General features: G+C 45.4%; 1 protein-coding gene across 1 annotated transcript in view; it reads left to right on the top strand.

The window, feature by feature from the left end:
* LOC149469175 (cilia-and flagella-associated protein 96-like) overlaps positions 1-18,756 on the top strand; it is a 37,396-nt gene extending 18,640 nt beyond the window's left edge. The window contains exons 7-8 of the mRNA XM_089669601.1: positions 858-1,030; positions 18,579-18,756. Coding sequence (XP_089525727.1) covers positions 858-1,030; positions 18,579-18,627 — 222 coding nt within the window. The 3' untranslated portion in view covers positions 18,628-18,756. The remainder of the gene's footprint in view (positions 1-857; positions 1,031-18,578) is intronic.
* The last annotated feature ends 437 nt before the right edge of the window (positions 18,757-19,193 follow it).

Genomic DNA, 19,193 nt, shown 5'->3' with positions numbered 1-19,193 from the left:
CAAAAATAAAAAAAATATAAAAAAACATATGTGCCCCTATATTCAGTGTAATTTTGTGTTTTTCTATGTATTTCTAATAAAAGATGAGGTCAGCTTTGAGAACATGTTACTGTACAGTACATGTTCCACCTGTTTTTGGATGGAACATGCAACATGTTCCCGCTCCTGCAGCGAGTCAGCAATCTGAGCTCTCTGTACGACAGTAGTGCAGGGTGGCGCTGTTGAGCGCTCTAGTAGTCAATTGATTCTTTCTGTCAGTGTGAAAATGCATGCCCATATGATGTATGGGTAGAAAGCCTACAATGACAGTCTGCAGGAGCTTTGCATGGCACCAGCGATGCTGGTGCAATGCTTTGCAGGCTCCGAAAAAAAATAAATAAAAGTAAATGCACAATTTTTTTTTACATGCAAAAAAAGTGCATTTATTATTTTTTGTTAAAAAGTGTACTTATCTTTTAAATAAATATCCTACATCCAGCAATTGTCTTTCTGTAATTTTCATCCAATTGTTATACTCTACACATCATGTGCCTGAACCATTTTTCTCCATCTCTGTGACCAAAACCAGTTATTCTCTCAAGTTCTGTCCATGACCCACTGATTACGATAGGTCATATATAGCATGTTTCCCCTTTCTTTAGGGTCCCCAGATATTCAAACCTTCTTTCTCCTCCTCTGATCCTCATAATAGGAAAACTCGACATAGTGCTTTGCTGCTTTAAAAAGACTTTATTAAAAATCTCATTCCAGTTAAAACCATATTTCTCTTTTACGCAATTCTACCAAGCCACATCTTGTCTAACCTGGTCTAGTATATATATCATGTATGAAAATTGTATTTTGTATGTCATTGGCAGCCAGGTGGCATGAAAGCAGGAACATTTGATCCTTACCCAACTCATTCCAATGATGCTTATGGGAAAAGACTTACTAAAAGTGCAACCATTGTTAAAGGGGGAAAGATTTTCCAGCCTCCAGCAGGACCCAAATCTTTTCCTATTAAAAGTGTAATTGCATCACACGTTCTCAGGTAAGTACTGTAAGAATGAAATACTACTTTGATGTTTTAATGTATTCTGATTTATGCAAATTAATTGAGAAAATAACAGGCATCCCCATAACATAGCAATGATTGTAATAATTATGCACCCTCCCTCTTGCTGAACAGCATTGCTTGGCAGCTTACTGGAAGATCCTAAAGTGGAACTTCACTCTCTCAATCATCATTGACTATTTTTAATCCTTATGATCCTGACATTAGAAAATACATAGGATTGTATATTATATTTAATTGTTTAAAACTTTTTTTTACATTTCTTCAGTTACTTCCTGGTTTCCAGGCCTAGGCAAACAATATCATATATCCCATGAGTCTTCAGGAGAAGGGGGGGGGGTCTCAGTTAAGCCTGCATACCTGAGCTAAGGGAAAATGGATTCCAGGAAGTATGAATCATTGCCCTTACTCAAGATGGCCACAGCCAGAAATGCTAGAGGGGTGTTTTTCAAAATGATTTCTCAACAAAATAAATGATGGAGACATGTATGGATGGGTGAGTTTGCTTTGAATATTAAAAATTAATAAAATAGCATTTTTGGTTTGTGGTGCTCAGGTGCAGTGTGGTTCCACCTCAAGTATTTTAAACTTTGGTGCAGTTACACGTTTTATCACTCTGCCCCTAGCTCTCCATCTCAGTTTTAAAGTAACAGATTTGTAAATGATATTACACTTGAATATACCATGTGTCTGGTTTAAAGTTGTAATCCAGGTACACAGCTTTATGCACAATTTTGCTTTTATGTAAAGACTACCTGCCAAGAGAATTGTAATTCTGCTTCGCTAACCTTGTGACCCAGACACTACTTCCATATAGCACAGCCAGATACCAATCCTCTCTGCAGAATATAATTACTTTTAATAAGAAATCCAGCCGTTGTTGATTTTTGGATACGGAGTGACTAATGCCCCCTGGATAGAACATGGGTACAAATCTACATAGTAGTTACTGTATATAGACATCCTTATGTAAGGGATTACTGGAGGTGGATATCAAGGTAGATTTAGGTATGTATGCTAGTTCTGTGTAAATATATATTTTAGAGGTTTTATATATACTTAAGTTTTAAGGATTACTTTTTTTATTCTACATCCATGTATACTCTTATTTAAGCAATAGCAAATATGAGATATTGCATATGAATATTTTATCTTTTCATTTTTAAACTTTTAATAGTTAGTAATTGTTCTACTATTTATATAAAGTAAATATTTTATACATATAGTATATTAGATAAAGAGGACATTTTTTAAACCCTGCCACTAGTGGAATCTGGTGCCAGTCGAATACTTGTTCCCAATATGAGTCATTTTTGTTTCTTTATTTTCTGCCAGTATATTGCACTGTGCATTACAGGATACAAACAAATGTTCACATCCATCTCTGACCCCAAACAATACCGCTCTAGATACCTTTCGAACAGCAACTGAGCACAGTTTTTGGGCCTTTTAGAATCTGACTCCTCCCCACAAAACAAGCCTAAGTGAAGGTTGTATGAGCAAAACAAACAAAGCACTGTGCAGCCTACACTATTGCTTGTTTAGTCTCTGACCCCAAAGAATACACAATATTAAGAAACTGTTTTGTTCAGATGCTAGCTCTAGAGTAAGATTTTTTTTAATTTACTCTCTCTCTCTCTCTCTCTCTCTCTCTCTCTCTCTCTCTCTCTCTCTCTCTCTCTCTCTCTCTCGCCAGCACAAGCCTGATCATTGCAGGAGAGCAGACTATGTTCTCAGCACAGCTAGAAAACTAACCATGCTATGCTGTACTGCCTAGTGTGCTAATTTTTTAAATAGGAAAGTAGAGTGACTGACAGGCACACCAGGTATTTCGCACAAAGAAAGTAAAACAAACAGAACAGGATACTTTTTTTTTTTTTTTTTATACAAGTACATGGTACAACAGACACATATCAAGAATACGAAATGTTGGGTTTACATATTCTTTAATAGGAACTTTTAATGAAAGCAGTATAATAAGTAAATTGCTACTGCAGGATGCCTTCTGAAAATGTAAGTTGGCTGGCTGTCTCTGGTTTCACAACTTCATGATTTTATCTGGAAAAACACATTAGCAAAGTCAGAAATCTTGATTTGAATACTATCTGAGTAATGTTTGTAGTCAGTAACCCAGAAAGAACTGAAGCCAAAGGGTAAGAATGGCACTACAAGCAAAGCATGTTCTGGGCTCATCTTTAGTTACTTTTTTTTTTCGTTACTGGGGCATTGCTATGCTGGCTTTTGGACAAAGTCTGAACAGTCAACATCAGTCTAATTTCACACTGGCATCATCCAGTTAAATTTTTCATAGAAAAAATAAATTCAGTTTATATCAGTTCAGTTGTTTACCAGTTTTTTTATATCCGTCAGCAAACGTCTTTAATCACTAGCCTACAGGGCACTTATACCCCCTTCCTGCCCAGGCCAATTTCCAGCTTTCAGCGCTGTCACACTTTGAATGACAATTGTGCAGTCATGCAACACTGTACCCATATGAAATTTTTATCATTTTTTTGTGACAAATAGAGCTTTATTTTGGTGGTACAGTGGGGCAAAAAAGTATTTAGTCAGCTACCAATTGTGCAAGTTCTCCCACTTAAAAAGATGAGAGAGGCCTGTAATTGGCATCATAGGTAGACCTCAACTATGAGAGACAAAATGAGAAAAAAAATCCAGACAATCACATTGGCTGATTTGGAAAGAATTTATTTGCAAATTATGGTGGAAAATAAGTATTTGGTCAATATCAAAAGTTCACCTCAATACTTTGTTATATATCCTTTGTTGGCAATGACAGAGGTCAAACGTTTCCTGTATGTCTTTACAAGGTTGGTGCACACTGTTGCTGGTATGTTGGCCCATTTCTCCATGCAGATCTCCTCTAGAGAAGTGCTGTTTTGGTGCTGTCGCTGGGCAACACGGACTTTCAACTCCCTCCAAAGCTTTTCTATGGGGTTGAGATCTGGAGACTGGCTAGGCCACTCCAGGACCTTGAAATGCTTCTTACGAAGCCACTCCGTTGCCCGGGCGGTATGTTTGGGATCATTGTCATGTTGGAAGACCCAGCCACATTTCATCTTCAATGCCCTTGCTAATGGAAGGAGGTTTGCACTCAAAATCTCACGATACATGGCCCCATTCATTCTGTCCTGTACATGGATCAGTCGTCCTGGTCCCTTTGTGGAGAATCAGCCCCAAAGCATGATGTTGCCACCCCCATGCTTCACAGTAGGTATTGTGTTCTTTGGATGCAACTCAGCATTCTCTCTCCTCCAAACACGACGAGTTGTGTTTCTACCAAACCGTTCTATTTTGGTTTCATCTGACCATATGACATTCTCCCAATCCTCTTCTAGATCATCCAAATGCTCTCTAGCGAACTTCAGACGGGCCCGGACATGTACTGGCTTAAGCAGGGGGACACGTCTGGCACTGCAGGATCTGAGTCCCTGGAGGCGTAGTGTGTTACTGATGGTAGCCTTTGTTACGTTGGTCCCAGCTCTCTGCAGGTCATTCACTAGGTCCCCCCATGTGGTCCTGGGATTTTTGCTCACCGTTCTTGTGATCATTGTGACCCCATGGGGTGAGATCTTGCGTGGAGCCCCAGATCAAGGGAGATTATCAGTGGTCTTGTATGTCTTCCATTTTCTAATTATTGCTCCCACAGTTGATTTGTTCACACCAAGCTGCTTGCCTATTGCAGATTCAGTCTTCCCAGCCTGGTGCAGGTCTACAATTTTGTTTCTGGTGTCCTTCGACAGCTCTTTGGTCTTCACTAGAGATGAGCGAAGTATTCAAAAATTCGATTCGGCTGATTCGGCGAATTCGAGGAATAAATTCGATTCGAGGCGAATATATTCGCTGCGAATTTAACTTATAAAAGGGTGTTTCTAGGCTTCAGAGAGCCTTTATATTAGTGCAGAACACTGTACCTTTAATTTAAATGCCCTTGGAGTCTGCTGGGGAAGAGAAATAATACTGTCAGTCAGTATGACATGCAGATGAGTGCCGTCGATCTTAGAATCACCGCACACTTCACTCATTTGGGCAGTCACGGGGCCAAAACCAGAGTGTGGAGCCACAGTGTGGCGGTGGAGGCAGCAGCAATGGGAGGCCATACAGCACCCTATGACAAAAATGGAACCCACCAGCAGTGTGAGGAGACCTGAAAGTGGCACATGGCAGAGTGTGGCGATGGAGACAGCAGCAATGGGAGGCCGTACAGGGACCCATGACACACTCTGGACCTGGCAGCAGCATGAGGAGGCGGTACAGGGGTCCATGACAGATTACGGGCCTGGCAGCAGCATGAGGAGTCGGTACGGGGGCCCATGGCAGATTACGGGCCTGGCAGCAGCAATGGGAGGCCATACAGCACCCTATGACAAAATGGAACCCACCAGCAGTGTGAGGAGACCTGAAAGTGGCACATGGCAGAGTGTGGCGATGGAGACAGCAGCAATGGGAGGCCGTACAGGGACCCATGACACACTCTGGACCTGGCAGCAGCATGAGGAGGCGGTACAGGGGCCCATGGCAGATTACGGGCCTGGCAGCAGCAATGGGAGGCCCGTAATCTGCCAGCACCCTATGACAAAATGGAACCCACCAGCAGTGTGAGGAGACCTGAAAGTGGCACATGTTTGGGGCATGATTCATGGCGGATTTAGTCAGTTGTGTCAGGAACTGGTGGTTTGAAATCCAGACTAATCCACGCCTGATTCATTTTCACAAACGTGAGTCTCTCCACACTTTGGGTGGACAGTCGTGTCCTCCGCGGAGTTACAATACCTCCTGCCGCACTAAACACGCGCTCCGATGCCACGCTACTGGCCGGGCATGACAGCCTTTCAAGGGCAAATTCAGCTAGTTGGGGCCAAAGGTCAAGTTTCGTTGCCCAGTAGTCAAGGGGATTGTCTACCTCGGTTGGCAGGGTGCTGTGCAAGTAGGCCCAAGCCTGTTGTTTGAGGTCCTGCTCCAGGTCCACCTGATGCTGCTGCTGCTGCGGCTGGTTAGTAGTTTCCTCACTGCGCTGGTGAAGAAAGCTACTCATCATCGACTGCAGACTGAGGCAGCCGCTGCTGGTGGAGCTGCCACTGCTCCTACCACCCCACCGCTCCCCTGCTGCCATGGCAGTGGAACGCGAGCGCACAGGGCCCACAGTGTCTGAGGATGGACGTTGGCGCAGAAAGGCAGAGACCAACTGACTACATAGGTGTTTTTTATAGTACTTTATTTTGGCCTCCCTCTCAGCAGGTGTGAAAAAGGCCACCATTTTTGAACGGTAGCGAGGGTCCAACAAGGTGGACAGCCAAAAGTCATCCCTCTGTCTGATGGTTATTATTCGGCTGTCGCTACGCAAGCAACCGAGCATGCTATGGGCCATTTGTGCCAAGGAATGCGAGGGACTCCCTGCCTCCATCTCCACAGCATACTGCCACGGTGCGTCTGGGTCCTCTGTCTCCTCCTCCTCCTGCAGATGCTCCTGCTCCTCCACTCCTGTCCGCTGAGTGGAAAAACCACCCATTTCACTCAATAATTCCTGAGCACCAATGTCCTCCTCTACCTCCTCCTCTTCTTCCTGTCCTGCCTCCACAGGGGTCATGTGGCGTTGAGATCTGTGCGTCACGTCTACCGCACCCTGACCAGCCATTGTTAACAGCATTTGTTCCAGGACGTGCAACAGAGGAATGACGTCGTTCATCCCATAGTCCTGCCGACTCACGAATAGCGTGGCCTCCTCAAAGGGCCTGAGCAAGCGGCAGGTGTCACGCATGAGCTGCCAATGGCTGACATCTAAGTTACACAGGGGAGTACCTTTATCCGCTTGTAACATCAGGAAATCGGTGATGGCCTTTCGCTGTTCGTAAAGGCGGTCTAACATATGTAGGGTTGAATTCCACCTTGTTGCAACGTCACAGCATGAGGAGTCGGTACGGGGGCCCATGGCAGATTACGGGCCTGGCAGCAGCAATGGGAGGCCCGTAATCTGCCAGCACCCTATGACAAAATGGAACACAACAGCAGTGTGAGGAGACCTGAAAGTGGCACATGGCAGAGTGTGGCGATGGAGACAGCAGCAATGGGAGGCCGTACAGGGACCCATGAGACACTGTGGACCTGGCAGCAGCATGAGGAGGCGGTACAGGGGCCCATGGCAGATTACGGGCCTGGCAGCAGCAATGGGAGGCCCGTAATCTGCCAGCACCCTATGACAAAATGGAACACACCAGCAGTGTGAGGAGACCTGAAAGTGGCACATGGCAGAGTGTGGCGATGGAGACAGCAGCAATGGGAGGCCGTACAGGGACCCATGAGACACTGTGGACCTGGCAGCAGCATGAGGAGGCGGTACAGGGGCCCATGGCAGATTACGGGCCTGGCAGCAGCAATGGGAGGCCCGTAATCTGCCAGCACCCTATGACAAAATGGAACACACCAGCAGTGTGAGGAGACCTGAAAGTGGCACATGGCAGAGTGTGGCGATGGAGACAGCAGCAATGGGAGGCCGTACAAAGACCCATGAGACACTGTGGACCTGGCAGCAGCATGAGGAGGCGGTACAGGGGCCCATGGCAGATTACGGGCCTGGCAGCAGCAATGGGAGGCCCGTAATCTGCCAGCACCCTATGACAAAATGGAACACACCAGCAGTGTGAGGAGACCTGAAAGTGGCACATGGCAGAGTGTGGCGATGGAGACAGCAGCAATGGGAGGCCGTACAGGGACCCATTAGACACTCTGGACCTGGCAGCAGCATGAGGAGGCGGTACAGGGGCCCATGGCAGATTATGGGCCTGGCAGCAGCAATGGGAGGACCGTAATCTGCCAGCACCCTATGACAAAATGGAACACACCAGCAGTGTGAGGAGACCTGAAAGTGGCACATGGCAGAGTGTGGCGATGGAGACAGCAGCAATGGGAGGCCGTACAGGGACCCATGAGAGACTCTGGACCTGGCAGCAGCATGAGGAGGTGGTACAGGGGCCCATGGCAGATTACAGGCCTGGCAGCAGCAGTGGGAGGCCCGTAATCTGCCAGCACCCTATGACAAAATGGAACACACCAGCAGTGTGAGGAGACCTGAAAGTGGCACATGGCAGAGTGTGGCGATGGAGACAGCAGCAATGGGAGGCCGTACAGGGACCCATGAGACACTGTGGACCTGGCAGCAGCATGAGGAGGCGGTACAGGGGCCCATGGCAGATTACGGGCCTGGCAGCAGCAATGGGAGGCCCGTAATCTGCCAGCACCCTATGACAAAATGGAACACACCAGCAGTGTGAGGAGACCTGAAAGTGGCACATGGCAGAGTGTGGCGATGGAGACAGCAGCAATGGGAGGCCGTACAGGGACCCATGAGATACTGTGGACCTGGCAGCAGCATGAGGAGGCGGTACAGGGGCCCATGGCAGATTACGGGCCTGGCAGCAGCAATGGGAGGCCCGTAATCTGCCAGCACCCTATGACAAAATGGAACACACCAGCAGTGTGAGGAGACCTGAAAGTGGCACATGGCAGAGTGTGGCGATGGAGACAGCAGCAATGGGAGGCCGTACAGGGACCCATGAGAGACTCTGGACCTGGCAGCAGCATGAGGAGGCGGTACAGGGGCCCATGGCAGATTACGGGCCTGGCAGCAGCAATGGGAGGCCCGTAATCTGCCAGCACCCTATGACAAAATGGAACACACCAGCAGTGTGAGGAGACCTGAAAGTGGCACATGGCAGAGTGTGGCGATGGAGACATGGGCTCCCTGGCCACGCTTGACTTTCTGGCCACATAGTCGACATACGGCTACGTTTACTTCCTCGGGCGGCTTGACGAAAAATTGCCACACCGCCGAGTAGGAAACTTTGCCCCCGCTACTCCTCACTGGCTGACTGCTACTTCCTCCGTGCACACCGGCACCACTACTGGCCGTGGTGGTAGGCTGCAGTGGAGCTGGTGCTGTACTCCGTGGCCGTTTGCCTCCACTGACACTGCTGCGACCCTGCTGCCTCCTGGGCAACCCACCGACTATTTTGCTCGCTGCCAAGCTGCCACCCTCTTCTCCTGATGATGCGGAAGCAATAGCCTGATGACGACGAGGCTGCCAAGTGCGATCAGCCTCATCATCATCAATTAGGGTCTCCGCCTCACTACTAGCCCCCTCGGCTGCGTGTGGGTCAGGAGACAGACCTGTCTCTAGACCGGCTACCGAGCCACTCTCCTCGCCAGTACTTCTTCGCCTGGCTGCTGAAGAGGCGGATGTCTCCCCCCGTTCCTGACCGCCCTCTGTTAGCTCTTCCTCACTGTACAGTGGGGCTGAGCCCACAGCATGCGATACTTCGCTTGGTGAGGGAACACCAAAGGACAGGGGCAGGTAGAGGACACGTGATTTCAGTGGGCTTGCTCCCGGGCCATGCCAACTAACGGTTGTGTCTGACGTACCCACCGACCGTTGGCTGTAGGTGTCAGAGGTGACCTGGGAAGAGGAAGACGACCGAGCCAACCAATCGATGACGGCAGGGTTGTCGGTGGAGACACGACCGCTGGATGACACCGGGGGCACTGGCCTCTGGCTGCGACTAGTGCTGCCTCGACCCCTTCCTCTGCTGCCACGTCTGCTCGCTCCTAAAACATTGCCTCCTCTGCCACTCCTCTGCATGTTGTCTGACATACTCTTTAATTCAAAGATTCTGTGTCCCTGAATAACAATTCTGTTTCCCTCAGTAACAATTCTGTGTCTGTCCCTGAGTAACAATTCTGTGTCCCTGAGTAACAATTCTGTGTCCCTCAGTAACAATTCTGTGTCCCTCAGTAACAATTCTGTGTCTGTCCCTCAGTAACAATTCTGTGTCCCTCAGTAACAATTCTGTGTCTGTCCCTCAGTAACAATTCTGTGTCCCTCAGTAACAATTCTGTGTCTGTCCCTCAGTAACAATTCTGTGTCTGTCCCTCAGTAACAATTCTGTGTCCCTCAGAATTGTTACTGAGGGACACAGAATTGTTACTGAGGGACACAGAATTGTTACTCAGGGACAGACACAGAATTGTTACTAAGGGACACAGAATTGTTACTGAGGGACACAGAATTGTTACTGAGGGACACAGAATTGTTACTGTGTCCCTCAGTAACAATTCTGTGTCCCTCAGTAACAATTATGTGTCTGTCCCTGAGTAACAATTCTGTGTCCCTGAGTAACAATTCTGTGTCCCTCAGTAACAATTCTGTGTCCCTCAGTAACAATTCTGTGTCCCTCAGTAACAATTCTGTGTCTGTCCCTGAGTAACAATTCTGTGTCCCTCAGTAACAATTCTGTGTCTGTCCCTGAGTAACAATTCTGTGTCCCTGAGTAACAATTCTGTGTCCCTCAGTAACAATTCTGTGTCCCTCAGTAACAATTCTGTGTCTGTCCCCGAGTAACAATTCTGTGTCCCTGAGTAACAATTCTGTGTCCCTGAGTAACAATTCTGTGTCCCTGAGTAACAATTCTGTGTCCCTGAGTAACAATTCTGTGTCCCTCAGTAACAATTCTGTGTCTGTCCCTGAGTAACAATTCTGTGTCCCTCAGTAACAATTCTGTGTTTGACCCTGAGTAACAATTCTGTGTCCCTGAGTAACAATTCTGTGTCCCTCAGTAACAATTCTGTGTCCCTCAGTAACAATTCTGTGTCCCTCAGTAACAATTCTGTGTCCCTCAGTAACAATTCTGTGTCTGTCCCTGAGTAACAATTCTGTGTCCCCGAGTAACAATCCTGTGTCCCTGAGTAACAATTCTGTGTCCCTGAGTAACAATTCTGTGTCCCTCAGTAACAATTCTGTGTCCCTCAGTAACAATTCTGTGTCTGTCCCCGAGTAACAATTCTGTGTCCCCGAGTAACAATTCTGTGTCCCTGAGTAACAATTCTGTGTCCCTGAGTAACAATTCTGCGTCCCTCAGTAACAATTCTGTGTCCCTCAGTAACAATTCTGTGTCTGTCCCTGAGTAACAATTCTGTGTCCCTCAGTAACAATTCTGTGTCCCTCAGTAACAATTCTGTGTTTGACCCTGAGTAACAATTCTGTGTCCCTGAGTAACAATTCTGTGTCCCTCAGTAACAATTCTGTGTCCCTCAGTAACAATTCTGTGTCCCTCAGTAACAATTCTGTGTCTGTCCCTGAGTAACAATTCTGTGTCCCTCAGTAACAATTCTGTGTCCCTCAGTAACAATTCTGTGTCTGTCCCTGAGTAACAATTCTGTGTCCCTCAGTAACAATTCTGTGTCTGTCCCCGAGTAACAATTCTGTGTCCCTCAGTAACAATTCTGTGTCCCTGAGTAACAATTCTGTGTCCCTGAGTAACGATTCTGTGTCCCTGAGTAACGATTCTGTGTCCCTCAGTAACGATTCTGTGTCCCTGAGTAACAATTCTGTGTCCCTCAGTAACAGTTCTGTGTCTGTCCCTGAGTAACAATTCTGTGTCTGTCCCTCAGTAACAATTCTGTGTCCCTCAGTAACAATTCTGTGTCCCTCAGTAACAATTCTGTGTCCCTGAGTAACAATTCTGTGTCTGTCCCTGAGTAACAATTCTGTGTCTGTCCCTGAGTAACAATTCTGTGTCTGTCCCTGAGTAACAATTCTGTGTCCCTAAGTAACGGTTCTGTGTCCCTAAGTAACGATTGTGTGTCCCTAAGTAACGGTTCTGTGTCCCTAAGTAACGATTCTGTGTCCCTAATACAGAGAGATCTGTCTCTCTTGAATGACCAGAGGCAAATGGAGAATTGTAAGATGGCCGCAATTTATAGCTCCACCATTACACAGTGCTGGCTGGCTGGCTGCTGATTGGCTAATGCGATCACATGTCATGAATGAATGCATTATGGGTCAGCGCGCCTTGTCTGCGCGCCTTCCCAGAGATCCCTGCTCCGTCGCCGCACATGTCGCCGCCATTTTTGGAAAAATTTCGATTCCATCCGAAGTCTGCTAATTTTCGGATTCGACGCGAATCGAAATTTTCCTAATATTCGAAACGAATTCCACTTCGCCGAGTTCGATTCGCTCATCTCTAGTCTTCACCATATTGGAGTTTGGAGTGAGACTGTTTGAGGTTGTGGACAGGTGTCTTTTATACTGATAACAAGTTCAAACAGGTGCCATTGATACAGGTAATGAGTGCAGGACAGAGGAGCCTCTTAAAGAAGAAGGTACAGGTCTGTGAGAGCCAGAAATCTTGCTTGTATGTAGGTGACCAAATACTTATTTTCCACCATAATTTGCAAATAAATTCTTTCCAAATCAGCCAATGTGATTGTCTGGATTTTTTTTCTCATTTTGTCTCTCATAGTTGAGGTCTACCTATGATGCCAATTACAGGCCTCTTATCTTTTTAAGTGAGAGAACTTGCACAATAGATGGCTGACTAAATACTTTTTTGCCCCACTGTATTTAGTCACCTCTGGGTTTTTCTTTTTTCTTAAACAAACCAAAAACCACTGAAAATTTTGAAAAAAAAACTTTTTTTTCTTAGTTTTTGTTATAAAATTTTTGTAAATAAGTGATTTTTCTCCTTCACTGATGTGCGCTAATTAGGCTGCACTGATGAGGATGCACTGGTAGGTGGCACTGATGGGCATTGGTAGGCATCACTGATGGGCACTGAAAGGCAGCACTGATACATGACACTGTTAAGCGGCACTGACTGGCACTGTTAGGCGGCACTGATTGGCAGCACTGATAGGTGGCACTGATTGGCATTGATAGGTGGCACTGACTGGCACGGATGGGTGGCACTGATATGCACTGGTAGGCACTGATATGTGGCATTGATATGGCACTGATGAGCACTGACACAAGGCACTGATGGACACTGACAGGTGGCGCTGCTGGGGCTACACTGATCATCAGAGCACACTGATCATCAGTGCCCTGATGATCAGTGTACATGTCCCCTCCGCGGAAAGCCGATTACCGTCTCTTCTCTCAAGCTGTCAGCGTGACAGCTCGAGAGGGGAGAAATGCCGATAACTGGCATTTCCCTGTTTTACATGTGATCAGCTGTGATTGGACCAGGGGTGGACTGACCATTTGGAAACTCAGGCACTGCCCGAAGGCCCGAGGCCAGTAGGGGGCCCCATGAGATGCCCCTGGTACCTTTTTCATAGGCTTTTTGAGCTTGGGCAAGGACACAGGGGCCCCATGATCCCCTTTTGCCCGGGGGCCCCATGAGTTGTCAGTCCGCCCCTGGATTGGACACAGCTGATCACATGACCGAGCCGACATCTTCGGCTCTTTTCGTGATCGGTGATCCGCTGTGTCCGAGGGACACAGCGCACCGCCGATCGCCGTGCTGCACGCTGAGAATGGGAGGATGTCATATGACGTCCTCCCAGAACGAGAGAACCACCTTGCGTCCGTCATATTACTATATGGCGGGCGGGAGGTGGTTAACAACCAGTGACTCACCTCTGCTGCCAGCAGGGTATTCCCGCTGACAGCTGAATGTAAACAGACCTGAAAAAAAAATGCCATACGCACAAACACACAGTGAAGTAAATAAGTATTTGATCCCCTGTTGATTTTGAATGTTTGCCCACTCATAAAGAAATGATCAGTCTAAAAATCGAATGGTAGGTGTATTGTAACACTGAGAGACAGAACAGCAACAAAAAATTCAAAATAAATCATGTCTGACAAATTATGCACTGATTTGCATGTTTATGAGGGAAATAAGTATTTGATCGCCTATCATTCAGCAGGATTTCTGGCTACCAGGTGTCTTTCATACAGGTAACAAGCTGAGATTAGAATCAGTCTCTTAAAGGGAGTGCTGCTAATTTCATTTTGTTATCTGTATAATAGACACTTGTCCACAGGAGCAATCAAACAATCAGATTCCAAACTCTCCACCATGGCAAAGACCAAAGAGCTGTCCAAGGATGTCAGGGACAAGATTGTAGACCTACAAAAGGCTGGACTGGGCTACCAAACTATCATCAAGCAGCTTGGTGAGAAGGTGACAACAGTTGGTGCAATCATTTGAAAATGGAAGAAAGAAAACCACTGTCAGTCTCCCTAGGTCTAGTACACCATGTAAGATCTTACCTCGTGGAGTGTCAATGATCATGAGAACAGTGAGAAATCATCCCAGATCTACATGTGAGGATCTTGTCAATGATCTCCAGGTAGCTGGGGCCACAGTCACCAAGAAAACAATTGGTAACACACTACGCCGACAAGGATTGAAATCCTGCAGTGCCCGCAAGGTCCCTCTGCTCAAGAAAGCACATGTCCAGGCCTGTCTGAAGTTTGCCACTGAACATCTGAATGATGCAGGGGAGGACTGGTTGAAAGTGTTGTGGTCAGATGATACCAAAATTGAGCTCTTTGGTGTCAACTCAACTCGCCGTGTTTGGAGGAGGAGGAATGCTGCCTATGACCCCAAGAACACCATCCCAACTATCAAACACAGTGTTGGAAACATTCTGCTTTGTGGGTGTTTTTCTGCTAAGGCAAAGGGACAACTGCACCGCATCAAAGGGATGATGGACAGGGCAATGTGCCATCAAATCTTGGGCAAGAACCTTCTTCCCTCAGACAGAGCATTGAAAATAGGTTGTGGATGGGTGTTCCAGCATGACAATGACCCAAATTACATGGCCAAGGCAACAAAGGAGTGGCTCAAGAAGAAGCACATTAAGGTCCTAGCCAGTCTCCAGACCTTAATTCTATTGAAAATCTGTGGAGGGAGCGGAAAGTTTGAGTTGCCAAACGTCAGCCACCAAACCTTAATGACTTAGAGATGATCTGCCAAGAGGAGTGGGCCAAAATCCTTTGTGAGATGTGTGCAAACTTGATGGCCAACTACAGGAAATGACTGACCTCTGTGATTGCCAACAAGGGATTTGCCACCAAGTACTAAGTCATGTTTTGTGAAGGGGATCAAATACTTATTTCCCTCATAAACATGAAAATCAGTGCATAATCTGTTAGACTGATCAAATACTTATTTCCTTCACTGTGTGTATGTATGTATGTATGTATATATATATATATATATATACATATATACACACACACACACACACTATCTCACAGCAGCGGGTACACCCCTCACATATATACATACAGTTGTGTTCAAAATAATAGCAGTCAGACATCACTAACCTGATCAATCACTGTTTTTGGTAGAAATGATATTTCTACATGGCAAATAATTTACTAGCAGGTGTAGTAGAGTAATAGAAATCCAACAGACCCAACAGTCATGACATGCATGCTACTGATTCTGTGTAATTGAATCACTAATTGAAAGGGGCATGTTCAAAATAATAGCAGTGTGGAGTTCTATTAGTGAGGTCATTCATTCTTTGAAAAACAGGTGGCAATTATTGCCCTTATTTAAGGAAGGAAGGCAGCAAATGTTGTCAGCAAGGAAGTGCAGAAAATGATAGGCTGCTCAGCTAAAATGATCGCAAATGCTTTAAAATGGCAACCAAAACCTGAAAGATGTGGAAGAAAGCGAAAAACTACCATTCGAATGGATAGAAGAATAAGCAAAATGGCGCGGACTCAGCCAACAATCAGCTCCAGGAAGATGAAAGAAGGTCTAAAGTTACCTGTGAGTACTGTTACAATTAGAAGATGCCTATGTGAAGCCAAGCTATCTGCAAGCAGCCCCCGCAAAGTCCCACTGTTGAAAAAAAGACGTGCTGAAGAGGTTACAATTTGCCAAAGAGCACATTGACTGGTCTAAAGAGAAATGGCGCAACATTTTGTGGACTGATGAAAGTAAGATTGTTCTTTTTGGTTCTAGTGGCCGGAGACAGTTTGTCAGACGACCCCCAAACACTGAATTCAAGCCACAGTACACTGCGAAGACAGTGAAGCATGGTTGCGCAAGCACCATGATATGGGGATGTTTCTCATACTACGGTGTTGGGCCTATTTATCGCATACCAGGGATCATGGATCAGTTTGAATACATCAGAATACTTGAAGAGGTCATGCTGCCTTATGCTGAAGAGGAAATGCCCTTGAAATGGGTGTTCCAACAAGACAACAACCCCAAACACATCAGTAAACGTGCAACATCTTGGTTCCAGACCAACAAGATTGATGTTATGGAGCCGCCAGCCCAATCCCAGGATCTTAATCCAATAGAAAACTTGTGGGGTGACATAAAAAATGCAGTTTCTGAGGCAAAACCAAGAAATCGAGAAGAACTGTGGCATGTAGTCCAATCATCCTGGGCTGGAATACCTGTTCACAGGTGCCAGAAGTTGGTTGACTCCATGCAACACAGATGTACAGCAGATCTCAGAAACAGTGCTTATACAACTAAATATTAATTTAGTGATTCTAAGGAAAGCAAAATCTTCAAACATTTTTCAGTTTATATAGTGAATGTTTGAGTTTGTAAAGAAGAATACAAACACTGCTATTGTTTTGAACAGTCTAATATTCACTTTTCTTAAATTTTTTTAGAGGAACAACACAAATTTGATATATTTTTCTTCATGTTTTGATTTGGAATAGAATGTGTAGTGTTCCCAATGCATTTGTGTGTATGGAAATAAAGGCTTTTAGACGGATTTTGAGCTTTATTCACTTATTCAACACACTGCCATTATTTTGAACACAACTTTACATACTGTGGGAACTAGCACTAAGAGTAGAACTTTTGAAGCACAGTCACTGACTTCCTTCTTTTTTAAAGGCCGTTTTTGCCCAGTTTTATTTAAAAGAAAGTTCCATACACCATAGGTTTCCCACGCAGGGGTATCCACCATCAATGCAAACAGAAACAAAGATTCAGCCTCCTGGCTCTCTTTAGCAGCACCGTTGCTCAGGCTTCATGCCTCGGTCCTCTTGACCATCACATGCAACACATTGTACCTGGGTTAGCACCTTTTCTCAGCACTCCTGTTTTTCCAGCCCACAGGCTTGGGCCCTCTGTCAGACTTCTCTGTGCCACTATGCACATTTGTGGCTGCTCCCTTGCACCCACATGGACTCTTCGGGAGGGTGGAGCCCAGAACCCTGGTCCTGACTCTAGACGAAGCCCACACACACCTGACCAATCAGTCTCCTGGCCATTCCCAAAACCTGGTACGAGGATTGGAGATTTCATCCCTCCCAAATCACTTTGAAATCTCCAGGCTTCAGGTCCCAAAATGGACTTTACAACCAAATGAGGAAAGTGAAAAGCCAGTTTCCTCTGCATTAAACAAGTACCCTGGAGCCCCTCAACCTGCTTTGTTGAGAATTCCGGGTGAAATATCCTTTGTACACTGTGACAGGTCACCACACTGTCACTATATATATATACACACACTATATTGCCAAAAGTATTGGGACACTTCCCCAAACCATTGGATTCAGGTGTTCCAATCACCTCCATGGCCACAGGTGTATAAAATCAAGTACCTAGGCATGCAGACTGCTTCTACAAGCATTTGTTAAAGACTGGGTCGCTCTCAGGAGCTCAGTGAATTCAAGTGTGGTACTGTGATAGGTTACCACTTGTGCAATAAGTCCAACCGTGAAATTTCCTTGCTACTAAATATTCCATGGTCAACAGTTAGTGGTATTTTAACAAAGTGGAAGCAACTGAGAACAACAGCAACTCAGCCAGGAAGTGGTAGGCCATGTAAAATGACTGAGCGGCGTCAGCATGCTGAAACGTACAGTGCACAGAATTTGCCAACTGTCTGCAGTCAATAGCTTAAGACCTCCAAAGTTCATGTGGCTTTCAGATTAGTACAACAGTGTGTAGAGAGCTTCATGGAATGGGTTTCCATGGCCGAGCAGCTGCATCCAAGCCTTACATCACAAGGTCAATGCAAAGCGACGGATGCAGTGGTGTAAAGCACGACGCCACTCGGCTCTAGAGCAATGGACATGTGTTCTCTGGAGTGACCGTTCACGTTTCTCTGGCAGTCCGATGGACGTCTGTGTTTGGCAATTGCCAGGAGAATGGTACTTGCCTGACTGCATTTTACCAAGTATAAAGTTTGGTGGAGGGAGGATTATGGTGTGGGGTTGTTTTTCAGGGGTTGTGCTTGGTCCCATAGTGCCAGTGAAGGGGACCCTTAGGGTGTCGGCATACCAGGACATTTTGGACAATTTCATGCTCGATAGAACACCTTTGGGATGAATTAGAGCAGAGACTGAGAGCCAGGCCTTCTCGTCCAACATCAATGCCTGACCTTACAAATGCGCTTCTGGAAGAATGGTCAAACATTCCCATAGACACACTTCTAAACCTTGTGGGCAGCCTTCCCAGAAGAGTTGAAGCTGTTATAGCTGCAAAGGGTGGGCTCAATATTGAACCCTACAAACTAAAACTGGGATGCCATTAAAGATCATATGCATGTAAAGGCAGGTGTCCCAATACTTTTGGCAATAAAAAAAAGTATGTGTGTGTATGTGTATGTATGTATATATATATATATATATATATATATATATATATATATATATATATATTCTGATTTATCAGTTTAACCAATATTTTCATATATGTTCAACTATTTGGATTAATTGTACAATTCTCTTTAGGTCACTGAATCCAGTGAATTACAAGACTGTGAACCTAACATCATACTAAAAGCTGACAAGCCGAAGCTGTGGAATTTAACGCCAATATTCACTTGATAACACTAAGACAATCATAATAGTCCTCTGTACAGTTTTTATTTTTCTAAATAAACATTGCTGGTGGTATGAAATATACAAAGGTTTTCCATTAATTTAAAATATAAATGTATTTTTTATTTGTTGTCTTATAAATGCTATAAGCATTTGTACAACTGACAGTCTGAATCACCAAAGTGGAAAAAAAAAAAGTTTATAGGAAGTTCTGACTGCACTGGGTTACAAAGGACAGGTAAGATTTCAGATTATGTTATAGAATATTTGCAAATATCTTTTCCAAAATGGTGAAATTACTTCTTGGCAATTCCACTTTTGGATTTCAGGCCTTTATTGAATTCCCTGTTCACAGGAACCTTAGTGTCCTGTGAACTGTGGTTCCACCTGTCCTATAGTGACATACAGTACAAGCCAATGTTAAAGTGGAACTTTAGGTTAAAAAAAAAAATGGTGAACAGGCAGGAATTTTAATGCAGAAGAGACATGCTTTGTCTCTTTTGCATTAAAGTTAGTTACATGCCT

This window comes from Staurois parvus, unplaced genomic scaffold (assembly GCF_062004578.1).
Source record: "Staurois parvus isolate SC_StPar_1 unplaced genomic scaffold, SC_StPar_1.0 ptg000080l, whole genome shotgun sequence".
NCBI lineage: Eukaryota > Metazoa > Chordata > Amphibia > Anura > Ranidae > Staurois > Staurois parvus.
This window is presented reverse-complemented; position numbering and strand designations above follow the sequence as displayed.